At 47.5% G+C, this 22,364-nt stretch overlaps 1 protein-coding gene across 1 annotated transcript in view; it reads left to right on the forward strand.

Annotated features, from left to right (window-relative positions):
• Osbp (oxysterol binding protein) overlaps positions 1–21,862 on the forward strand; it is a 70,410-nt gene extending 48,548 nt beyond the window's left edge. Inside the window, exons 6-8 of the mRNA XM_077655791.1 lie at positions 3,348–3,730; positions 14,111–14,252; positions 21,363–21,862. Coding sequence (XP_077511917.1) covers positions 3,348–3,730; positions 14,111–14,252; positions 21,363–21,593 — 756 coding nt within the window. The 3' untranslated portion in view covers positions 21,594–21,862. The remainder of the gene's footprint in view (positions 1–3,347; positions 3,731–14,110; positions 14,253–21,362) is intronic.
• The last annotated feature ends 502 nt before the right edge of the window (positions 21,863–22,364 follow it).

Genomic DNA, 22,364 nt, shown 5'->3' on the forward strand with positions numbered 1-22,364 from the left:
GCATAATAAATGGGTCAGACAGGCAGAGCAGAACGCTGGGTCTAAAAATTAACATGCAGAAAACCAAAGTAATGTTCAACAGTCTAGCAATGGAACAGCAGTTCACAATTTTTAGGAAGGGGCTGGAAGTGGTAAAGGAATATGTCTACTTAGGGCAGGTAGGGACCACTGATCTGGATCATGAGAAGGAAATAACTAGAAGAATAAGAATGGGGTGGAGCGCATATGGCAGGTTCTCTGAGATCATGAATGGCAGTTTACCAATATAGTGGAATCTCAGTGATACGAACACGTTGATACGAATTCGCAAAATTCCCCGGCCAGAGTGCATTGTGTACGATGTGCAGAATTTTGGATGTTCCGAACTCTCTCCCTCGCCTCAATGGATGATACGAACGCGCTAGCTGCGACTGCACCCTCTCGCACTAAGTGCTGCCCACACATCGCCAAAGTCAATCGCTAATCACGCGGTACACACTGCGTGCACACTCAGCGGCATATGCGCGGCCCGTACATCGCCAAAGTCGCGATCGCTAATCGCGCAGTACGCACCGCGCGTAGTGCTGTGGCCACACCGCAGTGAATAAATTTCGTCAGCCGTGAACAGATCTGCGTTATTGTATTCTTCATGCTTTTGCATGCAGATTTTATTCGTTTGTATGATACAAATTTCGGATGATACAATTTTTTTTGCAACCCCATGAGATTCATACCACCGAGATTGTACTGTACTCCTCAAGAGAAAAGAATACAACAGCTGCATCTTTCTGGTACTCACCTACGGGGCGGAAACGTGGGGGCTAACGAAAAGGGTTCGGCTTAAGGACAACACAACGAGCCATGGAAAGGAAAATGATAGGTGTAACGTTAAGAGACCGGAAACGGTCAGAGTGGGTGAGGGAACAAATGCGGGTTAATGACATCCCAGTCGAAATCAAGAGGAAGAAATGAGCTTGGGCAGGGCATGTAATGCAAAGGCAGGATAACCAACCGCTGGTTCTTAACGGTAACTGAATGGATTCTAAGAGAAGGCAAACGTAGCAGGGGGCGGCAGAAAGTTAAGGGGCAGATGAGGTAAAGAATTCACGAAGAAAATGGCGCGAAATATGGGGACAAAAGAGAAACAAACACGACAGGACCAGCGCCAACTTACAACTGAATTTTTTTTTGTCCCGTAAAACCTGCCCTTTTGTAAGCCAACATGCTGTAACAACCGTGCAATCACGCATTCGCAGAGTCACGTAGCCAACACACGCCGTACAACAGACCACTGAAAGATCTAATACATGAAGTACGATAAGTAACCACGTAACACATTTTATCATGGCCATCTGGAAGAAAAACCCAAACGACGTGAAGAAAAATGTAACAAACAGCTCTAGACAAGTATGAAAATCAAACGATCATGACCAAGCAAACCCTTAACAAGTGAAAACTATACAACCGCATGAGGAGTGATGCCAGATGGCCAACAAGAAATGTGGAAAAAAGTGCAGAATAAAGATTTAACACCAAAGCCGCATCAAAAGTAAAAAAAAATAGGTGAAAGGAGTGAAGAGTGCAAAAACCTTTAACAACCAGAAACCAGTCAACCAGCAACCATATGAATGATATCCGATGACCAACAAGAAACATGGAAAAAGTGAAAAAGAGGCTCGGACCAAAGTCTGCGTCAAAGGCATAAAATGCAAACAGGAATCCGTGCAAACAATGGCGCATCGTCACAAAGAATCGAAGGGAGTGCACGACAAAATGATAAACCTACAAAAAACGTTCTAGCAAAGTGAACTCCTCGTTGCTAAGCGTAATGGATGGCATGCTGATGCACCTGCTCCCTTCTTTCCTGATATAATAGGCTTCCACCACCTCTCTCTCGAATCTGTCCTTTCCACTCCTCAAGAAGGTAGTTTTGTCCGAGCCTTGGTCCAAGCCTCTTTATCACTTTTCCACTTTTTTCACTTTTTCCATGTTTCTGGTCGGTCATTGGATATCATTCATATGGTTGCTGGCTGACCAGTCCTGGTTTTTAAAGGGTTTGGCACTCTTCACGCCTGTCACAATTTCTTTTTTTTTTTTTACCTTTGAGGCGGCTTTGGTCTTAAATCTTCATTCTGCACATTTTTCCACATTTCTTGTTGGTCATCTGGCATCACTCCTCATGCGGTGGTATAGTTTTCGGTTGTTAAGGGTTTGCTTGGTCATGATCGTTTGATTTTCATACCTGTGTAGATCTGTTTGTTATACTGTAGAGCTTTGTAGAGGTGTACTGTAGAGCTTTGTTTGTTATGCTGTAGAGGTTTGTAGAGCTGTTTGTGTCGTTTGGGTTTTTCTTCCGGATGGCCATGATAAAATGTGTTCATTGGTTACTTATCATGCTTCATGTATTAGATCTCTTTCAGTGATCTGTTGTACGGCGTGTGTTGGCTTCTTGACTTTGCGAATGCCTGATTGCACGGTTGTTACGGCATGGTGGCTTACAAAAAGGCAGGTTTTACGCGAGAAAAAAAAATTCAGTTGTAAGTTGGCGCTGGTCCTGTTGTGTTTGTTTCTATTCTGCCCCCTACTTCGTGCCATTTTCTTTGTGAGTCATGAACCAACTAGCCCAAACTAGAGTTCTCCTTGAGATAGAGAAGTTTGTGTGGATGGGGTGGCCGCAGCTGGCACAAGATGGGGTCACTTGGAGAGACATGAGAGAGGCCTTTGCCCTGCAGTGGGTGTAGTCAGGCTGATGATGATGATGACGACAATGGTTTCTGCTGAGCACCAGCTAGCCTGACCAACCACTCCACTTACGAGCGTTTGTCAATTGCTGCTTTGTCTCGTCTTACCTGCCGCAGTGGTTCAGCCGTTGGGGGGCTTTGGTTACTGAGCTTGAGGGCCTGGGTCCATTCCTGGCCGCATTTCGATGGAGGGGCTGTGTGATATCAGCGTTTGTTAGCCCTTTCCCCCAAGGTGCTGTTTCGGGATGATGCACCCCACAACTTAAAATTATCTAGTACATGGCAGCTTGTGCAGTTTGCGTGGTGTTATGTGGCTAGTTGGGTGGCCCCTTCTAACCACCGTCCTGACCATTATCAATTGGCTGAGTGGCAGAAAATGGGGCTGCTGCCAGATCATGGTCAGAGGAGCAAGAGTCATTGCCATGGGGAGGAGATTAGATACATTGCACTGTTGGTTTGGGCTTTTGGAATTGCAACCGGGTTGGTGGGTTTGTTTGCACCCTAGTGGCAGCACCATACATTGACACTTGTCAGTAGTGCCGTATAAAGAGTGCACCTACAGTCAAATCAGCCAAAAACAAGCTCCTGACTTCATTGCTGCCCTTGCACACATCCGCATGGTGTCAGGTGGTGCCGCTGGGCGTGGTGCACCTGGACCTGGCCGGCAGTCACTTTACGTGGCGCAAGGTGACGACTGTGGTGCACAACATCATTGTGGGCAAGCTGTGGGTGGACCACCAGGGGGACATGGAGATCCGTAACCACACGCGAGGCCATGTGGCTCGTCTCAAGTTCCACCCGTACTCGTACTTCTCGCGTGAGCCTCCGCGGCGTGTCACGGGCCTCGTGTCAGACGCCGACGGCGCAGCCACCTGGCTCCTGCAGGGCAATTGGGATGGACAGCTGGAGTGCGCCCGCGTCCTGTCCGCCACCCCTGCCAACACGGCCGGGGGGAGGCCGCTCGTCGAGTCAGGCAGCCTGCAGGTCATCTGGAAGCGGCGCCTGCCCGGGTGAGTTCCTTCCGTACAGCGCCTTTTGCAGGAAGGAAGGAGGTGTATGGGCAGTGCAGCCTTGATAGCACACAAGGTAGGCATGTGCCAGTACTTTTGGCACATTTCAAAATCATGCATATTTTTAATACGCAAGGCCATTACTTGAAAAAAAGAAAGAAGAATGCATTGAAGCTTTGTCAGACTCATTGAAGTTGTGTCGCCATTCTGCAAAAGTGGCCATCGGAAATTGGAGGAGCTGACCTACACGTAGTGCGGACATATCAGTGTGGTGTGTGACCTATGTGTCGGGCATCCTACTGCTGCTCTTAGTTGTGACTGCGTTGTTGCGCAGTTGTTGCTTTTAAGCGGTAACTCCATGACCCCTGCTAGGCGTACGCACCACACGCCCAATGCCGCCCAATGTCTGAAAGGGGCACCCATCTCCATGTGTCTCATGCTAGCTCCCCTTCGTGCTTGCATTATCCCACTTGTTCAACAAATTTCTTGCGGAGCAGAGTGGCTGCAACAGCTGCACTCAGCTCAGACTCATTGTGCGCAAGTCAAGGGAGCCACGCGTCTCCGATTGAAAGAGATTTAACATAGCGCAATCCGCTTCTGCGGTGAGCCACTGTGCATGCGCAGATCGTCCAGAGGGTGCCGGCCAGATGTTTGCACACCTGCCCTAATGCACCATTCAGCATGTGCACACTGGCAGCATGCAGAAGCTGATTGTTCTGTGCTAAATCTCTCCATTAATGTGGGGATCTGGTTGCGCCGCCGGGCACAGTATCGACACCTAAATATATCTTACACCGTGGCTGTAGTGCAAACGGTGTTGGTGTTTTACAGGGACAACAGTTAAAGGGGCACCATGATGTTTTCCTCAGTGGTTATTAATCTGATCTATTCATTTTTAGTCGCGTGAGCACTTAAAACTGAATATTTTGTATTTTTTTTCGCACTTCAAAACCTGCGTGCCCCCTTAAGCTCTGCCTTACAGATGTGATGCGATAGCATTAATGAGTTAATACCCATATATGCAAAATTCTTCATTCCCAACTTTACAGTCACCTGTCCCTGGAGCCCTCACGCTATTCCTTGCACAATGGTGCAGCAGTTGAGAGATGCACCACTGCCCTGTGGTGGCAGGTGCTGCCACCGGTAGGTCTTGTGCGACCCAGGTTGCTCCTCTGTACCAACCTCTCGCGATCAACCATTATTGTAATTGCCACCTGCCAGGGTGGTTAGTTTTCTCACAGTCCGGTGGGTAGGTTTTGGTGGAGACACCAAAAGGTCACGTGATCTAGCTTGCCCATCTAGGCTACTTCTCTGGGGGTGGCTGCCTGACCCACCCTATGCAACCCTATTTATCGCTAACAATGCCGACACTGGATTTTCGGGGCCTTTAATGCTATTGCATTAATAAAAAGGCCAGACAGAAACGCGTTTCACCTGCCTATTGCTGAGATTGGGCGCTACCAGTCAGAACCATGCCTAGCACACATGCAGCGGAAGCTTGCGTGCAATTGTTGCTTTGCCAGGGCTGCCCACAGGTACACATTTTGATGCTGTCGTGCCCCCATGTGTGCACCGTAGACAGTGCAAGGATGACTAACTCCACAAACGAAGCTCCCTGATGTTTCTTTGTTGCCAAGATGTAAGGTCTCCTCCAATCTGTCTGGCTTCTCCCTTCACATTTTTGGGAAATGTTTGCTTTTTTTTTTGCTGCCTTCTTGGTTTGCTTTGAAGCGAAATGGAAAGTGTCACCCCTAACGTTATTCTTGTTACTTTTCGCTTGCTTTCACTGCTTCTTTTCAGTTTTTGTGTCATGCAAAAAGCTTACAGCATTGAGAGACATAATATTTTGGATCCATTTTGCAAGTATAAAGGAACTACCGTAAAAACCGGAATATAGGTCGCACTCTTTTTCAAAAAACCATGGTGAAAATTTCGACCTCCGTCTTATTACCGGTCATTGGCGGAAAAACTATGGAAGTCTTGCAACAATGGGCGACTGAAGTCAACAGCCTCCATCGCCATCAGCAGCAGGGCCGCCATTTTGCGCTTTCGTAGGTGCAAAGTGGAAGCCGACGGCAATTTACTGTCGCGTTCAAGAAAAACGTGATTGAGTACGCGGAAGCTCACGGGAACCTGGCGGCACAGCACGCATTTGGAGTATCCGAAAAGAGCATTCAGTACTGGCGGAGGCAGAGGCTGCGTATTACAACTTGCAGCAACCAGAAGAAAACAGTATTTCATGAGCGGATCGCAGCATGTCTAGAATTGGAAGGGAAGGTTGCGCTGCGTGCAAGATCGCTGCCTGTGACTGCCGAATGCATCTGCGTGAAAGCGGTAGAGATCGCGCGTGCATCTAGACTCACAAGGGTGCAATTCAAAGGCTCGCCATCCTGGTTGCGGCGATTCATGAAGAGGAGGGCTTTGCTCTACGGCGCCGTACTTGCGTGTGCCAGAAACAAACACGCGGGTCGATGGGTGCGCGATACTGTTAAAGAATTGGCCGGGTGTACATATGAGCAGCATATAAATGAAAATAAATACTGTCACCATTGTGCAATCTGTCGAGTCACATTTGTTTCAAGGTAAGGGTGTCTTTTGGTACTTTTTTCATTGAAAAAGATTTTTTTCATTTTTAGAATTGGTTAGTTGGGGGGGTCGACCTATATTCCAGTCCAACCTATAGTCCGGTTTTTACGGTAGGTTCCAACTGGACGCCCATCAAAACAGAAAGACAGCTCCCAATCTAGGTGCCACCTCATTTCCGCTTCCGAGAATGGCTGCTGCTTTGAGACGCCATTGGCTTGATTGGCGTTTCTGGAGAAGGTTAAAATTCCTAATATTACAATTTCGATGATCCCTTTGGGCGTTCAGGCGTCACAATATCTCTTACTTTGCATACAGTGAATAAAGACATCATGCTTGATCTATGTTGCAAGGCACCTTTAAGCTCCCATGCCCGGGATTCGCGTCATAGCAGTACAGTCGAACCTATTTATAATGATACTGGTTCTAACAGTATATCAGCTACAACAATGAAAAGCTGCTGCACCATCCACTTTTGTATGTTTTGTATGATAAAATAGCCCGCTTACTACAGTGCCCCCATGCCACATTATAGGCTATAACAAAAGTCTGGCTGCTCAGTGCTCGTGCCAGAAGGTAGTGGAATGCGAAATCCTTCAAAAAAAAAAAGAAATTCCAGCCGCTGCACCCTCCCTGTCGCATGCTCATACAGTAGAACCTGGGGCTAGATTACGCAACTGTGACAAATTCTGTCACAAGTTATTGACAGTGACGTCAAAATGACGTCACGATGAGATGTCACCACGTGATGCAACGAGGAATCAGCCAATTACAGCAGGACGGTGCCCTGAGAGCATTTGAGGGACCGTCTGCTTAATTTTTTGTAAAAAGAAATAAGAAATAAGCAGCGATGAAAATAACTTTTATTTTGTCAAAACATTGTATTTAACGTTCGAAAATATTAAGCAAAACAAAAAGCGTTTGAAGTTGTGCTATTAAATTGACTGGTGGGTAACTTTCGGTGCCGCAGGGGTGTGCTGACGGTGGTAAAAAGGCCGCTTCTCACGAAAGCAGCTGTTTCACGCCGTGTTATTGTTTTTAGCGCGGCGTCTGGAATCGAGCTACTGTGCGGTTGACCTAAGTGCGCAGAAAAATTTCAATAAATGCAGTGAAGGCTATGTGACTATCGAGCAAACTTGCAAGAAGCGCTTGGTACGAAGGCGATGAAGACAACTTGTTGAAGTCTGTGTTGTTCAGCTCCTTCGATTGATGACAAAAATGCCAAAAGGTGAGGCGTTGCAGTATGTGATGAGTGGTTGTTTGTTTCTTTCCCCTTGGGAAATAGAAGACGACCATGAAGTGCCATTTGCTGGGAAAAATAAAGTGCTTTGCTAGCTTATAAGCGTGTCTTATTTATATGTAGCTGTGTGTCAAAGAGGTGACGACGGAACCCACCCCTTCTGCGCACTAACTTTACAAATTTCCTCCAATACCTGCCGCACGCATTTGCTCACTGTCTGTTGTGCGATGCCGACGTGCGCCTCGCTACCAACGGCAGCCTGAAAGCCGCCCGTGGCAAAGAACCGCAGTGCACACAGCACCTGCCGCCGCACCGACAGCGCACTCGCACGCGAACCTCCCAGTTCATCGCCGAGTTCGTCGCACAACCGCTCCACAGTCTGCTTCTCCAGTCGAAAAAGGCGTCGAAACAGCTCGTCCGGCAAGTCAAACGCGTCTTCGTGCGCCCTCCTTCGCCGTTGATCGCGCCAGCGCATCCGCCTCAGTCGTATCGCTGCGTACACCGCCGCCATTTTCTGTCACAAACTCAACGGTCAAATTGACAGCCTCAAAACTGGGACAAAAAACTGTCAATAACCGCCTGCATAATTAAGTGTGCAACGTCATCACTTCTGTCATATCCGTGACGTCGTCAGCAGCCACCCGTGGCGCAAAAAAGCAATATGGCCGCTGGCCACAACCGACCAATAGGAGCGAGGCTTATTGACACCTTTGTGACAAGTTTATGACAATTTTCCTAATTGACAGTTACATAATCTAGCCCCTGTTTTCCTGCCTTCGCATCGCCAGCCTCTCGCGCCTCTCTCCCGCCACCCTTCCACCCCTCCGAACACAAGTGGGCGGTATCCATAGGTCTACGTCGCGCCACCCTCCGAAACACGAATGGGCCTCGCCAACGCGCCGACAGTGCTGATCTGCTCGCTCGCCCCTGATTCTGGGCAGTTCTGCCTACGGATTTTGTTGTTTGTGTTGATGTGGCTTCTCCGTCTCGTTTGAATCGCCACCGAAACGGAAGATGGCTGATCCGCCAGCTGATTATCGGACGACGTTGCCAGTGAAAAGAAAGCGCACGGCTATTGATTTGGAGACGAAGTGCAGTATTGTGAAGGACTACAAAGACGGTAAGAAAGTGTGTCTTGGTAAGGAGTACGCACTAACGCAACCGACGGTGTCGACGATCATCCACTCTGCTGAGCAGTTCGACAAAGAAAAGTGCTCGCTTGACAGTGAGCGCAAACGTGTTCGACAAGGTGCCTATAGACAAGCTTCAAGCCGTGACGTCAAAGAGATGCGGCGGCGCTAGCGTCAGCAGTGACTTTCGTTGTGTAGGAAAATAGCGGGACCTTTTGCATTGGGTTCACCACGCTTGCATGTTTTTGGGCACAATTCACGGCGTGCCGACAAATTGTGGTGCAGTTGGTTGAGCTGCAATGCAGAAGAAAGGAAGCAGCATAAGTTTCCACAAGTTTATTGCAGTCAGATAGGCGCGAAAACGATGGGCAGGGGTTGAAGGGCAAGACAAGTTCGCCGACAGATCGGCTTCGCTGCTAATTATAACTGCCGAGCTCATGGGTTATTGCGCCAAGCTCGTTTCACCCGTTGGGTTATTATATTGCGTTTCTGCGTTCACGTCTAATAAGTTGGTTCGTGTCTCTGACTTCGCATCGTTGCTGTGCGGTCGCGTGGGGAACAGTGCAAAAATCAAGTAACGACTGTAACACGTTCTCATTCTGTCGTGCTCTCAGCATAAGTTTAGATGCGATGTTACGTGTGCTTGGGATTGTAAATTAAACTTAGGGGGCCATTTTCAGATGCTTATCACCTGGACAACGTCCCGAGCATCACTTCGCGCAAAAAAAAAAGACAAAAAGCTGCCGCCTGTTGCCTTCAGCGTTCACTCTGTGCCATGCTTGAAGAAGCACCCGACTCGGGTAGTAGCACGCACGACGATTTTTCGCGAATTTCAACAAGGGTGTCGTTTCAACACTGGTCCAACGACGCTAGGATTGCGACAAAGTCGCGCAGTGTTATTTCCCAAATTATTTGAATTTTCACATTGTAGGTCGATCAGAACCTGGCGAACACAGCAAATTCCACACCAAAAGCCACTCCGATAAAGCAGAATGCACACACATGAATAAATTCTAAAATAAGAAGCAAAAGTTTAGCTTTGCCGAGCGATCGAGCGTAAATATCGTTTAGAGCTCGAGGAAAACGTCTATGCATGCGCTCTTGGAGCTCTCGGATCGCATTTGCCTTGTTGAAAGCAGCTATAGTGTTCATTAATTTCCAAGGTCTCCGGAGTGAAGCGGCTCGATGAAAATAGGAAGCACATTACAAGGTTCGTCGTCTGAGAAAGCTGATTCGCGTCGTGCATCACGTCGTCATATCTTGCACTAGCAATCGGATATGCTTTATCGCCCCATAATTTGAGAACTGTGGACGATTAGTTCCACCCCATACCTCACGTTTTCACCCAACGTAGCGCTGCGCTTTTACTTGTCGCAAACTAGGAGCGGAGAAGCACCCGATGCAGTGCACCACCTACTAATTCCTTCTGGCGAACAGGCTGAAAAAGTGCAAAACTACTCACCGAGCATCAACAAAAATGTTTCTAACCACAAGCGACGCGCATGCTTTGAAATATGCGCATGCACCAGTTGGTTTTGAAGGCAGCGTCGCTTGGCGCAGTGTAGGCGTGCTGCTTTTTGCCTACACCCCGCGTCACTGCCAACCGCAGCACCACCTTTGTTTACAAACATGACGCTTGTCTATTAGGGGGTGGAGGAGGCCCTCTACGAGCGGTTTCTTGGTGCCCGTGCCCAGAACTTGCCTATCACCGGGCCGATTCTGGCCACAAAGGCAAAGCAGTTTGCCCTGCTGATTAACAATGTGGACTTCCAGCCAGGTGGCGGCTGGATACAGTGCTTCAAGGAAAGGCACTGCATTGTCTACAAAGCCGTCACCACCGAGGGAGCTTCGCTTGACGTGGAGGCGAAGGAGAAGTGGCTGTAGGAAACGCTGCCCCGCATCCTCGACAACTACGTTGACGCCGACGTTGGCGCGACAAAACGGGGCTGTTTTTCCAGATGTTGCCCTCCAAGACGCATGCACTGAAAGGAGACACGTGCAAGGGCGGCAAAAACAGCAAGCTGCTCGTCACTGTGTTTTTGTACGCCATTATGAACGGAAGCAACACGTGCCTCGCATTTGTCATTGGGAAGTCAAAAAATCCCCGCTGCTTCTGCGGTGCTGCCAGGATACCAGTATAACTATTCTAACAATCGCAAGGCTTGGATGACACGAGAACTTTTTCGAGAGTGGCTGTTGGAGTTTGATCAGTGCATCGAGCGACTGCAAAGGAATGTGGCACTCCTCCTGGTTAATTGTAGTGCCCACCACTCCATGCCCAACCTCTCAAACGTGGAAGTTTTTTTCCTGCCTCCGAACACTGCGGCAGGCTTGCATGCTGCATATGGACACCGGCGTCATTGCCAATTTTAAGGTGATGTATCGTTACCGCGTCCTGAGCAAGTTAGTCTTGTTGATGGACGTGGCCGCACGGACAAGAAGCAGGGAACGACCAGACTTGAAAATCAATCTGGTGATGGCCGTGTGGTTTATACTTGGTGCGTGGTCCGAAGTTGGCGCTTCTACGGTGCGGAACTGCTTTAAGAAAGCGTGCTTTATCCGAGGCAGGAATGACTTTGACAAAGCCTGCAAAGTTTCCACTGACAAAGTGATGCCAGAACTTTGGTCCGCAGTCGGTGAGGATGCGTCACGACTCGAAGAGTTTCTGCATGTGGACGACGCATTAGTAACATCAGAACTTCCTACCGATGAGGTGATCGTCGCGAATGTGCTTGAATCGGACAGTGACGGTGACACTGACGGCGGCGACGGCAGCGATGACGCGGTAGGGCAGGCGACTTCAACGTTATCCTCGCAGGAGGCCCTGCAGTTTATTCAGTCCCTCCGGGTCTTTGTTTCTGCGAGGGACCTTCCGCTGCACCACGTGGAGTGCCTGGATGTCATAGAGAACGATGTCGACAAGCTTTGCATGGGACAAGCAAGGCTGATGGACATGGGTTTTTCTCGTGCAATCCACTGAGAAGTACGTGGCGAGTTGCTTGTGGCGATTTCACCCTTGCGTTTCTTCGGGATTTCTCAAGCTGAGAGGCAGCCGCAGCAACCTTCTCGTATTTTTTACAAGGCCCTTTTCGGGGCCACCAACACGATGCCTCAGCGGAGCTCGCATGTCACTTGCTTTCCGTGACCCCTCTTTGCAGTTTTTGTGGTTTTTTTCGTGCACCCCGTTTATAACAATTATAGGTTATAACTATGGAATTTTCGTGGCACTTGAATATTGTCATAAGTGGATTCGACTTTGTGATTGTCTGTTGTATTCATGGGCGTAATTGGTGGGTGCGTTGCAAGGGAACCACTTGGAGAGTGGTTAGCGTGCAAGGCATCCGGAAGGTGTCAAGAGGAGGGTACTATCGCAAGAGATCAGGAATCCCCAACCGGAGGATGTTTACCCTGGCAGACATAAGAGGGCACAGCCAGCCAGCGGTTGCCACGGATACCACCCGGAGGGTAGTTATCCTGGAAAGACGAGGACATAGAGAAAGAAAACATAGAGTGTCCTCTCGGCTGACATGTGCAAGCGTCTGGTATTCTCAGCAGACGCCAGAAGATGCAGGAGTGTAAAAATGTTCTTATCAGCAAGCGCACAATTTTCTTGCTGCTAAAGAATCATCTTATGCTTCTACGCCACTGTTTTAACATATATGTGAAGATATAACGTATTGAAAAACGATCCGGAGCTTTTTCGTCTGCATTGCAGCACGTGATTGAGGGCGTTGGTTGTGTCGGTGTTGCTGTTTTGCACCGAACAACTTTTCACGTGTTGGGCAACAGGTGAGACACGTTTTCACAATAGTGCTCTTGAAAACACCAACATAAACAGTAGCACAGGCTGTTGTTGTGTATTTACATTGCAGTGAGCTGTTCGCATACGGCACAAGTCGCACAGCACCCGTGTGGGTGGTTTGTTTGCAAAAGTAAGGGGTTGGAATGGGAGTGCCAGGGCACGAATGAATACAGCATGCACTCATTGCTCAGTGCCTCATTGCCAGCTGCAAAACACTGCAGTTTCAGGACGCCCAGCTTGTTTTTTTTTTTTTATGCAAGCACTAACGATGTGTTGACTGCCTATCTTGTGTTCTCTCTGCTATTATTTTCAGATTTGCTTGTATTAGGGAATGCGGTTACCTTTGTATCCATTATTTCTCTATCATGCTGGTCTTGATTTGTATCTAGCCTGTGTGTGCTCAATCTTTATCTTGCCCTGGAATAAAACAGTTTCCTCGCCATCCTGTCTCATTTTTAAATACTGCATGCTGAATGACCAATTGCTCCAAACAGATGAAAAGTGCACAAGATAGAAAGAGCCCTTGTTGAATTATGAATCCATACCTGCCTGTATTATTGGTAATTTTTTCTGTAGAACTTACATTGAAATAATTTCCGTGCGACGAAATTCGCAGAAGGGATTAAACGAGACATTCTGTCCACCTCCGGCCATAGCCAAACGTGGGTAACACGCAAGCACTTCAAAATATGTGCCAGTGGAACAGAAACGGTAAGCGAGGGCCAGTTGCCTTCACCAACCACTGGGTGCACTAAGATGCAATACCCTAAGATGCAATACCAACTCGCCCACTTTGCTGTGTTGCACTAAAATCCATCGGGCGGCGCGTAAGCAATCTGAAATTCGATCCAGCGAAACTGAACCGAAAGATTCGGCCAGCTCCTCCTTCATCAACCACTTGGTGCTTTAAAATGGATTTGAGCGGCATGCGAGCAATCCGAAAGGCTCTCACCAGCCGCTGGGGGAGTGTCCTCTCTCATATTCATTCTGTCTCTGTGACGAGGAAGCAGGCTTGGCGGCGAGAGCGTAGGAAGGCACAACCAGAGAATGGTGGTGACTGTGGAAGCAACAGGGGAGTGGCTAGCCTAGGAGGAGGAGGTGAATGGAGGGAGGCGCACCACGGTAACCATTCGGAACGTGGTTACCGTGGATGGAGGAAGAAGGGTATGGCGAGAGCAGAGGAGTGTAGCACGGTCCATCTGCAACAACTGCTGGGAAACTCATCAAGGATCGGCAGTGGCACTGCACTTCTAGAGCAGCGAACTGGAGAGCAGACCTTGACGAACAGCGACTATGTGTGGACAACTAAAAAGAGCGCCCTAGAACTATGCACATGCGACGTCACTGTCATATTTTCAACCACAACATATCGTAAAATACAAATACCTTAACAGCTGTTGCTGAATCTTGCATTAAGCAGTGGTAACCGTCCTGACAATTTTCTTCTTATTTCTTGGAGGGGGGAGGTCATTAAAATTTTTTCTTGTGTTTTGAAGTCATATATAGCTAGTCTTCACTGTTTTAAGAGTTGCGGCATCCACTGTGTCCGGAGACCTGCGTTTTTCCAGGTGCTTTTTCGGCAGTCATGGTGAGAGCAGGCACTTCTTTTGCCTGGTGATGTGCAGGGCGGAGTACGAGCGCATGTACAATTTCACGGTGCTAGCCTGCCAGCTGAATGAGCCAGAGGAAGGTGTGGCGCCCACTGACAGCCGGCTGCGGCCCGATCAGCGACTCATGGAGGAGGGCAACTGGGACGAGGCTAACCAGGTCAGTGGTTGCTCCCACTATGGAACAAGCATCCTACTAGCATTGAGAGTTCACATACATGGGCCTTCAGGGACAAACAAAACCCATGCAAGTACGCGCAGCAGAATGGAAGGGAATAAAACAGTGGTGGGAATGCTGCAGCAGTTGCGCCAACCTCTGTCATTACATTAGACCTGCTATATGCTCCTACAAATTGGTGTTTTTTGCTGAAACTACGCCACAATTCTATTACAACAACTGAGAGCCACGGCACATGTGATAACGCTGAGGCTACTGTAGAGGCTTGACTCTTGGTTCCTTCTACACATATGTGGCAACAGAGATGATTGGTGGAATCCAACGTCATCTCTTTTTGTTGTGCAGCCCTGTACCGCCTCATTTCAGTACAACACAGCATGCACGGCTTTTGCTTATCTGCTTGCTTGGACAGCACCGTCAACATTGTCAGGCAGGAACACTGGGAATGCGCACACAAAGAAAAAAATTGCCTTTAAGAGGCTCAAATAGGCTCAGATAGTCTGTGTTGGTGTTCTTGTTTTGTCTCTTTTTCTGTAAAAAGTTAAGCGCATTGAACCATCATGAACAACCTACTAAGCCCAATTCTCGCCATTTTAGCTAAATGTTTGTCCTGCTAGATTTATTTTCTTTTGTGCTGCACCGTCACAGGTCACCTTAAGGTAAGCATAGGGCCTCGATAAAGGTTTTGCGCTCCAGCTGATAGCTCGATTTCACAGACCCCATTTGCGTTCACTGTAACAGCACTGTTTTTCAAAGATTCAAAGTCTTTTGTTTCTTCCTAACGAAGAAAGAGGAAGCTGAGGCAAAAGGCCTGTAGCGCCTGACGGGGCCTCAGCTTCCTTGTACAGTTTGCAGTACAGTGCAGTGGTAAAAAAAATTGGACATGTTACAAATCAAACAAACATTAAGCATATTACAGAACAAAGTAAAGAGAAGGAGGCTCGCACTTTGTATGAAACGTGATCACAGCGGAGCAACAAAAATGACATAAAACCAGACTTTGCATACGCGCTGAAAACAAATAGGTGAAATACGCAAGACTTTTCAATGCTAATAATAGTGTTCAGACACAAAAAGGGGCTGTATTATTAGGTAAGCTAAGGTTGTGTCAGAACGTCGGTGCGCAAAAGTTTGAGGATTTAACATGTCATGTTGATTAAGTAGCCATTGGTTATTGCATTAAAATGTTTCAGAGGAACCCTAAAGTCAATATCATCCGAAAAATTATTTAGGGCGCTGGGTGCTTGATAGATCATTTTTTGCTTCCTGTAGTTCCAGCTTGTGGTTTGTTTGCATAGTTGAACCGTGTCAATTTTCTGCATAGATTCGTAAATTGGGATTTCTAATTAAATTGAGCAGTGCCTCCCCGTCTCCACGTGTGCCCCTCTTAAGTTTCGTCATCCCCACTATTTCCTTCTCTCTCCACTTGCAAGAGTGGCAGATCGGGCTAGTTGGTATTTTTCTATAATGCGATACAGCGCGAATAAAGACGGGGACGAAGCGAGACAAGACACCACAGCGCTGACACCACTTTCTCCAAAACTTCTCGGGTATGAAATCACTGCCGGGTTTTTGGACATTGCTACTGCTATGAATTCCGAATGTGTGCGCTGCCACAGCCATTTCCCCAGCTCACAAGCGCTGGTGGTGGCTTCCATGGGGTAGGCAGCGAGAGTGCAAACCTCCCAAGTGCTCTGGAATGCAATGCTCCAGAATCAGAGCCTGCCGGGACATTGGCACTTCAGTTTCCCGCTTGTCAGTAGGGACGACTGTGAAAGGCATGTGCCATTCTGCAGGCTTCGATCTCTATTTGCCCCCACCAGCATTGTAATGTGATAGCCTTGTCACGGAAAGTACCTGGCATTGTGGTCTGTCATAAAATTTGTGGATTCTAATGCGATCCCCCCGCATGTGATGTAATTAAGCATCCCTATAGTTTTTAAGTAGGGTAATGAGCAGGTCTAAACAACCACTGCTTAGGCGGCAGAACTGCAGTTGTGGGCTCACTCTTGTCATGCTACCTCCCTTCCTGAGGTATGTCGGCAGGCAGGTACTCGTATGCAAAGGAACAAGCGTCTAAAGGGTAGATAACACAGTGTTACTATTGATTTCATTCGCATTGCTGGAACAAGATTGCTTAGTCGCATTTCAGTTAGTATATTACCCAAACACATTGGAAAATGGCTGCTGACGTGCGTGTGAGATGGGCACTCAAGAAAGTATGAGCTGCTTTCAGCCTATATTGCCCTACATGAACAAGCTTTTTTCATCGACATTCTCATAATAATTTTATTTTTACAATTCGGAAAAGCTGAGGCTACTGAACTGCAGCAGACTGGAACGACCTATCCAACGACATCGCAGCGATCACATGCTCATCCAACTTTCCCAATAATGTTACCAATCATGTTTCGTTGTGTTTACACTTGCTTACCAAAATATATGTGCCCACCCCTTATGTAATACCCCTCGTGGGTCTTTAAGGTAATAAAATGAAATGAAATGAAATACGATTGCAGGTCTAAAGTCATCTATGAGATACCGTTCAAGTGTGGGCGGGTCTACATTGGGCAGACCGGCCGTTGTTTCAATGAGAGAGCGATTGAGCATAAACGGACAATAAAGAACAATGAAAGGGGAAACCTTCCCGATCACTGCAGAGATTGCCTAGATTGCGGACCGGGGCTGGAAGAGGCAAAGTTTATCACCAGAGGCAGAGCGCGAGTTGAAAGGGAAGTTATAGAAGCACTTCACATACAGAAAGGTGGGCCCACGTGCAGAAGCACTTCGTCGGTCAAACTCAGCGGGCAGCAACTGGATTATTTAGATGGTCATGTGTAGATCTTGTCATTTAATCTTGCTATCATGTTCGTAAATTTTTCATGCCTTGTTCTGTGAGTAGCAATTCTCTGGCTTTTATGCATAAATGTAATCTCTTTCTGTACATATATTTTTTCTTGTTAGCTTGTCCTGGCTATGGTAACGCACTGGTGGTGATTATGTACTGGCATATAAAGGTGGTGTTTTCCGCAATAAACTCAGTTGGTAGTAGGCGGTCCTTCTGTCTCTGTGTCTTCCTGTGTTTGTTCCCTTGCGCCATTCAACTTTTTGAGACAGGAGCATTGATCGCACCTCCACTGACAACGATGTGGTGGTTAGCTCGAGAGGCGTGCTCGGGCTAGACCTGGCTCTGGGATTAAACGGGACAGACCTCGTTCTTGGGTGCTCCTCTACACCTACCTGCACGGCTTGCCCTGGGTTGTGACAATTTAGGATATGCTATGATATGATATGATATGCATGGTTGAAACACTGGAGAAAAGCTCGCTGTGGCTGCTCTTGCAAACTTTCAGGAGCTGATACGTTGAAGCAATGTCATTACGTTATTATGCGACAGCGTATACAGTTCATTCTGTCGAAAAGCCGTTGGTGTCCGTAGTAGTAGTAGTTGTAGCTGTCGGCACCGTGCGTCGGAAAATATTCGGGGGCTGCGTAAAAATCAGAGGGTACGCACACTCAATGAATGAAAAAGTTAGGGCCTCGGCCGGGAATCGAACCAGGGCCTTTGGCGTTCGAGACGGGGATGCTTCCTTTCCGCCAAGACGGCTTGACATTTGAACATGTTTAAATGGGTATCTAGTGAACGCACGGGTTTCTTAGACACGCATCTTCGTGATCTGTATTGAGGCGTACATGAATAATTATGAGCATGTATATTACAGATGTTGGAATTAAGCGAGTACCATGCGTTTCCGGTAAATTTCTTTTGTGCTTGGCGTGCAGTCGTAGCGCCATCGTGTGGCACCCACTGAAAGCCCCCTTCGCCATGCACGGCGCTGGCCAGACAGATGGCGCATGCGTAGGCAACCTTTCTGCGTTGGAGTAGCGCCATTCATTTCTGAACAGGTGTGATGGAACCGCAGCTGTCTACGAGTGCTAGTGTGGAACAGCATCTGTGTTGTCTCAGAGGCCTCCTAGAGACTCTGACCAATTTGTCCAACGGGCAAGGCGATGTCATTCCGTGGACTCCCTGGCAGCGCTGCAACACGCTGTCACGTTCCACTCTTAAAGGCGAAGCTTAAGCATCTTCCTATTTTTCCAATTTCTGACCTAGCTCCACAAAGCTACTTGCCAGGACAAGTACTCCTCTGCAGTCATCTGTGTGTCTCCAAAAATGCATTTTGTTGGAGTACAATGCCCTTTTCACTGTATATTCCAGCAGAACTTGGTCGATCGTGCCTTTTAGGTATTGCGTCTTGCAAAAATAAAAATGGCAGCATCTTGCAAAATAAAATGGCAGCGCACGCATGCACGGACACGCGCTCCCTTGTTCCCTCACTCACTCAGGTGAAATGCTGGGTGTAAATTGTTGCAGAAATGCATTAATTGTGCTTGCAATTTGTGAAGGATTACCATGCCTTTCCTTTGCTCTGACCAGGGTTTCTTATCATATGGGTGCTTTTTTTGTACTCAGGTGAACATTGTTAGTAAGCTCCATGGTGCAGCAAGAGGACGAAAATATTGTATGGTGGCAGACCTTAGATTATTTCTGTATAAGAGGGGGAACATTTTATAGCACAAGTCTCTGTGTTACCTTGGCATGTTTGACATCTTGCGCAGCATCACACCGGCTTCCTACTTTGTCGCCTGTCACAAAAATTAGGGCAGAATAAAGCACTGACAAGGAATGCGATCGTGTTAAAGGAGTATAGACACCTAACTATTTGGTGCGTGTTTTCTTGTTTGTAATGATGTGTAAGGCTTTATTATGCATGGATTACCACCTGGTATTCTCCTACGGCTACTAAATATTTTATAATTGCATTTCTTTCTCGTGCTGTTTCGGTTTTGGTTTCAACAACCGAACAACAACCGAATGAGGACTACGATGTCAATGTGTGCTTACAGGCCACGTGAGACATGGAAAAATTGCAATATAATCACTGCTTCCACATTCGTCATTCCGGCTCTTGAGGAAGGCTAGCTTCAGCACTGCAGTGAACTAAAACAATGAAGCAACGATTATATAGACGTTTTTCCATGCTGCACATGACACAAAAGCACTCTTTGACGTAGCAGCCATTGTTTGGCTCTTGAAACCGAAACCGAGATAGCATGACAGAAAAAATTCGATTATAAATTATTTAGCGGCCGTAGGCGAATATCACATGGTGATTCATGCTTAGTAGTGTTTCTGCATCATTGTAGAGAAGAAAACATGCCAGCAAAATTAGGTGTCCATACTCCTTTAAAGGAAAGCGCGAAGAGATGCATTGGGTGTTCCTGTTCTGTTGCCTTGGGTGTTTCAAGGTGGCCCAGATGAAAATACTGCCTCGTGCCCTTCCTCAGCCTGCCTTGCAGAGTTTTAGTCGCAACGGAACCGTACTAATGGAGCCACTAGCAACATGTTCGTAGTAGCTTTTGATGTTCTGAGGAGGCTCATAATCATTGCCACAGATATAGAATATGGCCTCAGCTGCTTAAGTTATTTGCATAGAAAACCATTTATCCATGCAACGCTTGAGAAAATGCCACTGCGCAAAACTTGTCTCCGCCACAGCATATCCCGAGTGCGTACTGGCTTATTGCACATGAGCATGTTCAAAACCTCTCCTGTACCTTCACAGCATTTAGTTAATAATGTGAGCGCAATACGTGCACGTTGTTCTTGAATGCCAACTGAAGCCGGAGCACATACAACTGCATACTGAAACCATGCTAGCTGCCAAACGTCCTTATGGCAGTTGCGTAGATTTCAAGGAGACGCGCCACCTCTCGAATAGTGACAGAATGGTTGTGCTTACTGAAGCCTATCGAAAAACGTTGGGCTGGCCTTGCGGTGCCATTGTTGCGTGTCTGTTGTTTTGGGACATTCAGTAGTGAGCACACTCCGCGATGCCATGTTGTGGGAAACATGCATTTGTCAAAGTGCTGAAGGAAAAGTTAGAGACTGTGCTGGTTGTTTATGAAGGAAAAAATAAGCAAGCATGGAATCGGTGAGAACTAAACCTGTAAGGACATGCTGCACTAGCCATGCGACCTTATTATCTGACTAGCGCATATTGCTGCATATAAGCCAACTCCGAATATAAGTTGGCCCTGCAACTTGCAGCCCTTGCTGGCAAAAGAATGTTTACTTCAAATATAAGTGGACGCTTCTTGCTCCCCCTCCCCAATCACCAGGGGATGGCATTGTGCTTCGTAGCTCAAAGCAAGAAATGGCGAATGAAGTGATCGCAAGGCTGCCAGTCAGAGGAAAATGCAGGTAAAAGGCTATGAAACAGGCCTCTGTCCTGCCTTGTATGCTTGCATGCGGCCTGCTGACTAGCGGCAGACAGAAATGTCAACGGTCCTGTAGTTCCAGATTCTGGTTTGACATCTGCTGCGGAGGTTACTGGAAGTTTGCCCTTGCTTTGTCTAGCACTCATCGTGGAAAGCAACTGCCAATGTGAGCAAGTGGGCAAACAGTGCATAGGTAGTTCGAATGGATTTGCACTCGAATTAGTGGTTTTTTTTTTACTCGTGGAGCTCCATGCATCCTGTTGGGAACGGGCACTGGCAAGAGGCACGTGCTACCCCCGCTTCCAAATAGGTTGACTCCGTATATAGGTCAACCACACAATTCCAGATGGCTGCTTTTTTTTTTTTTTTTCAAACCTATACTTATATGCAGTAATATGTCCAGTGAAAAGCAGGGGTGTCGACTTGTTTGCAAATTGCCGAGGGGGTCACTTAATTTTCAGTCAACTTGTGCATTGCAGTATACAGTGTAATAAATTTTTGAGCATGGCGTTGCATAGACAGAGACAAAAACCAAGGACACGATGGCCACGGGCCCACTTCTCACTGCTTGTCTCATAAGGGGTGCCTGTTGCTCTCTCTTTTTGGATGTGTTCTTGTAAGGCCTTGCTCCAAAGGTAACATGCAGAACCAAGTAACCTGGCAGTATACAGTGTCACTTTGAAAGGGCAGTACACATCACCTGAAGTAACTTGATATTTTTCTGCTTGCATTTACATTCTCCTATTCGCACTTCATGTGTCATTGATGTTTAAACATACCTCTGAGACAGTGCACATGGTGTGTATGCAGGTGAAGCTTCAGCTGGAGGAGAAGCAGCGTGCCACGCGCCGGCAGCGCGAGGCTGAAGCCGAGGCCGCAGCCGCCCAGGGCCGCCCCTATGTGGGGTACGAGCCCGTCTGGTTCCGCAAGGAGACGGACCCCATCACGGGCAACCCGATCCACGTCTACCAGAACGAGTACTGGGCCTGCAAGGAGCAGGGCCAGTGGGACCGCTGCCCCACCATCTACCTGTCGTCGTGAGGCCGGAGATGATATCTTCCGTCATAGTAATTATTGCGTTAATGCCTCCGAGAATGGTCGGAGGAACCACTGTTCAGACGAGAAGACCCCTGTTGATGCGCTACTGCTTCCAAGCCTTTGCTGCTGAGAGCTGTTGTTGGAGAGCCTGCGATATATATATATATATATATATGTTCACGAACTAAAACACATGCGCACGCAACACACACACACACATGAAGCATATAAATGTTCTGTTTTTTAGGGAATTAAAGTTCTTGGTTTTATAATGGATGCGTCTTGTGGCTCGCATGCTGTGCCTGCCTCATTTCAGCTTGGGAAAAGTGCTGTGACATCAGCAAATGCAAACGACGTTGTTGGCTGGTCAATGGGGCACTCTGCTGTTCATGAAATGCACTGCACAGACTAACACAAGCTAATTACAGCCGCATCCAGCCAGAATTGCAACAAAAGGGCAGTGGCATAAAACGGGGCACACCTTTTACACCACAGCGCATTGTGCATGCGAGCGTGAACACTTCGTCGTGCTTCAGGGGAAAAATGCAATATGGTGAGCCTCTGCCCATTTGCTATTCCAGCTAAACTTGGTAAGTGCTTCAGAATCCAAGCAGGTGGTACATATGACATGGTATGGTTTAATTTATTTTGTCATTTGGTACTCCAGAAATGCAGAAAACAAACAAATCACAAAATGTGGTTTCTGTACACCAACATTAAATGGTCTCCCCTGTTACCTCTCTGCATTGCAAGGCTATACATATGAACATTTCA

Source organism: Amblyomma americanum, chromosome 2, assembly GCF_052857255.1.
Source record: "Amblyomma americanum isolate KBUSLIRL-KWMA chromosome 2, ASM5285725v1, whole genome shotgun sequence".
NCBI classification, from domain to species: domain Eukaryota; kingdom Metazoa; phylum Arthropoda; class Arachnida; order Ixodida; family Ixodidae; genus Amblyomma; species Amblyomma americanum.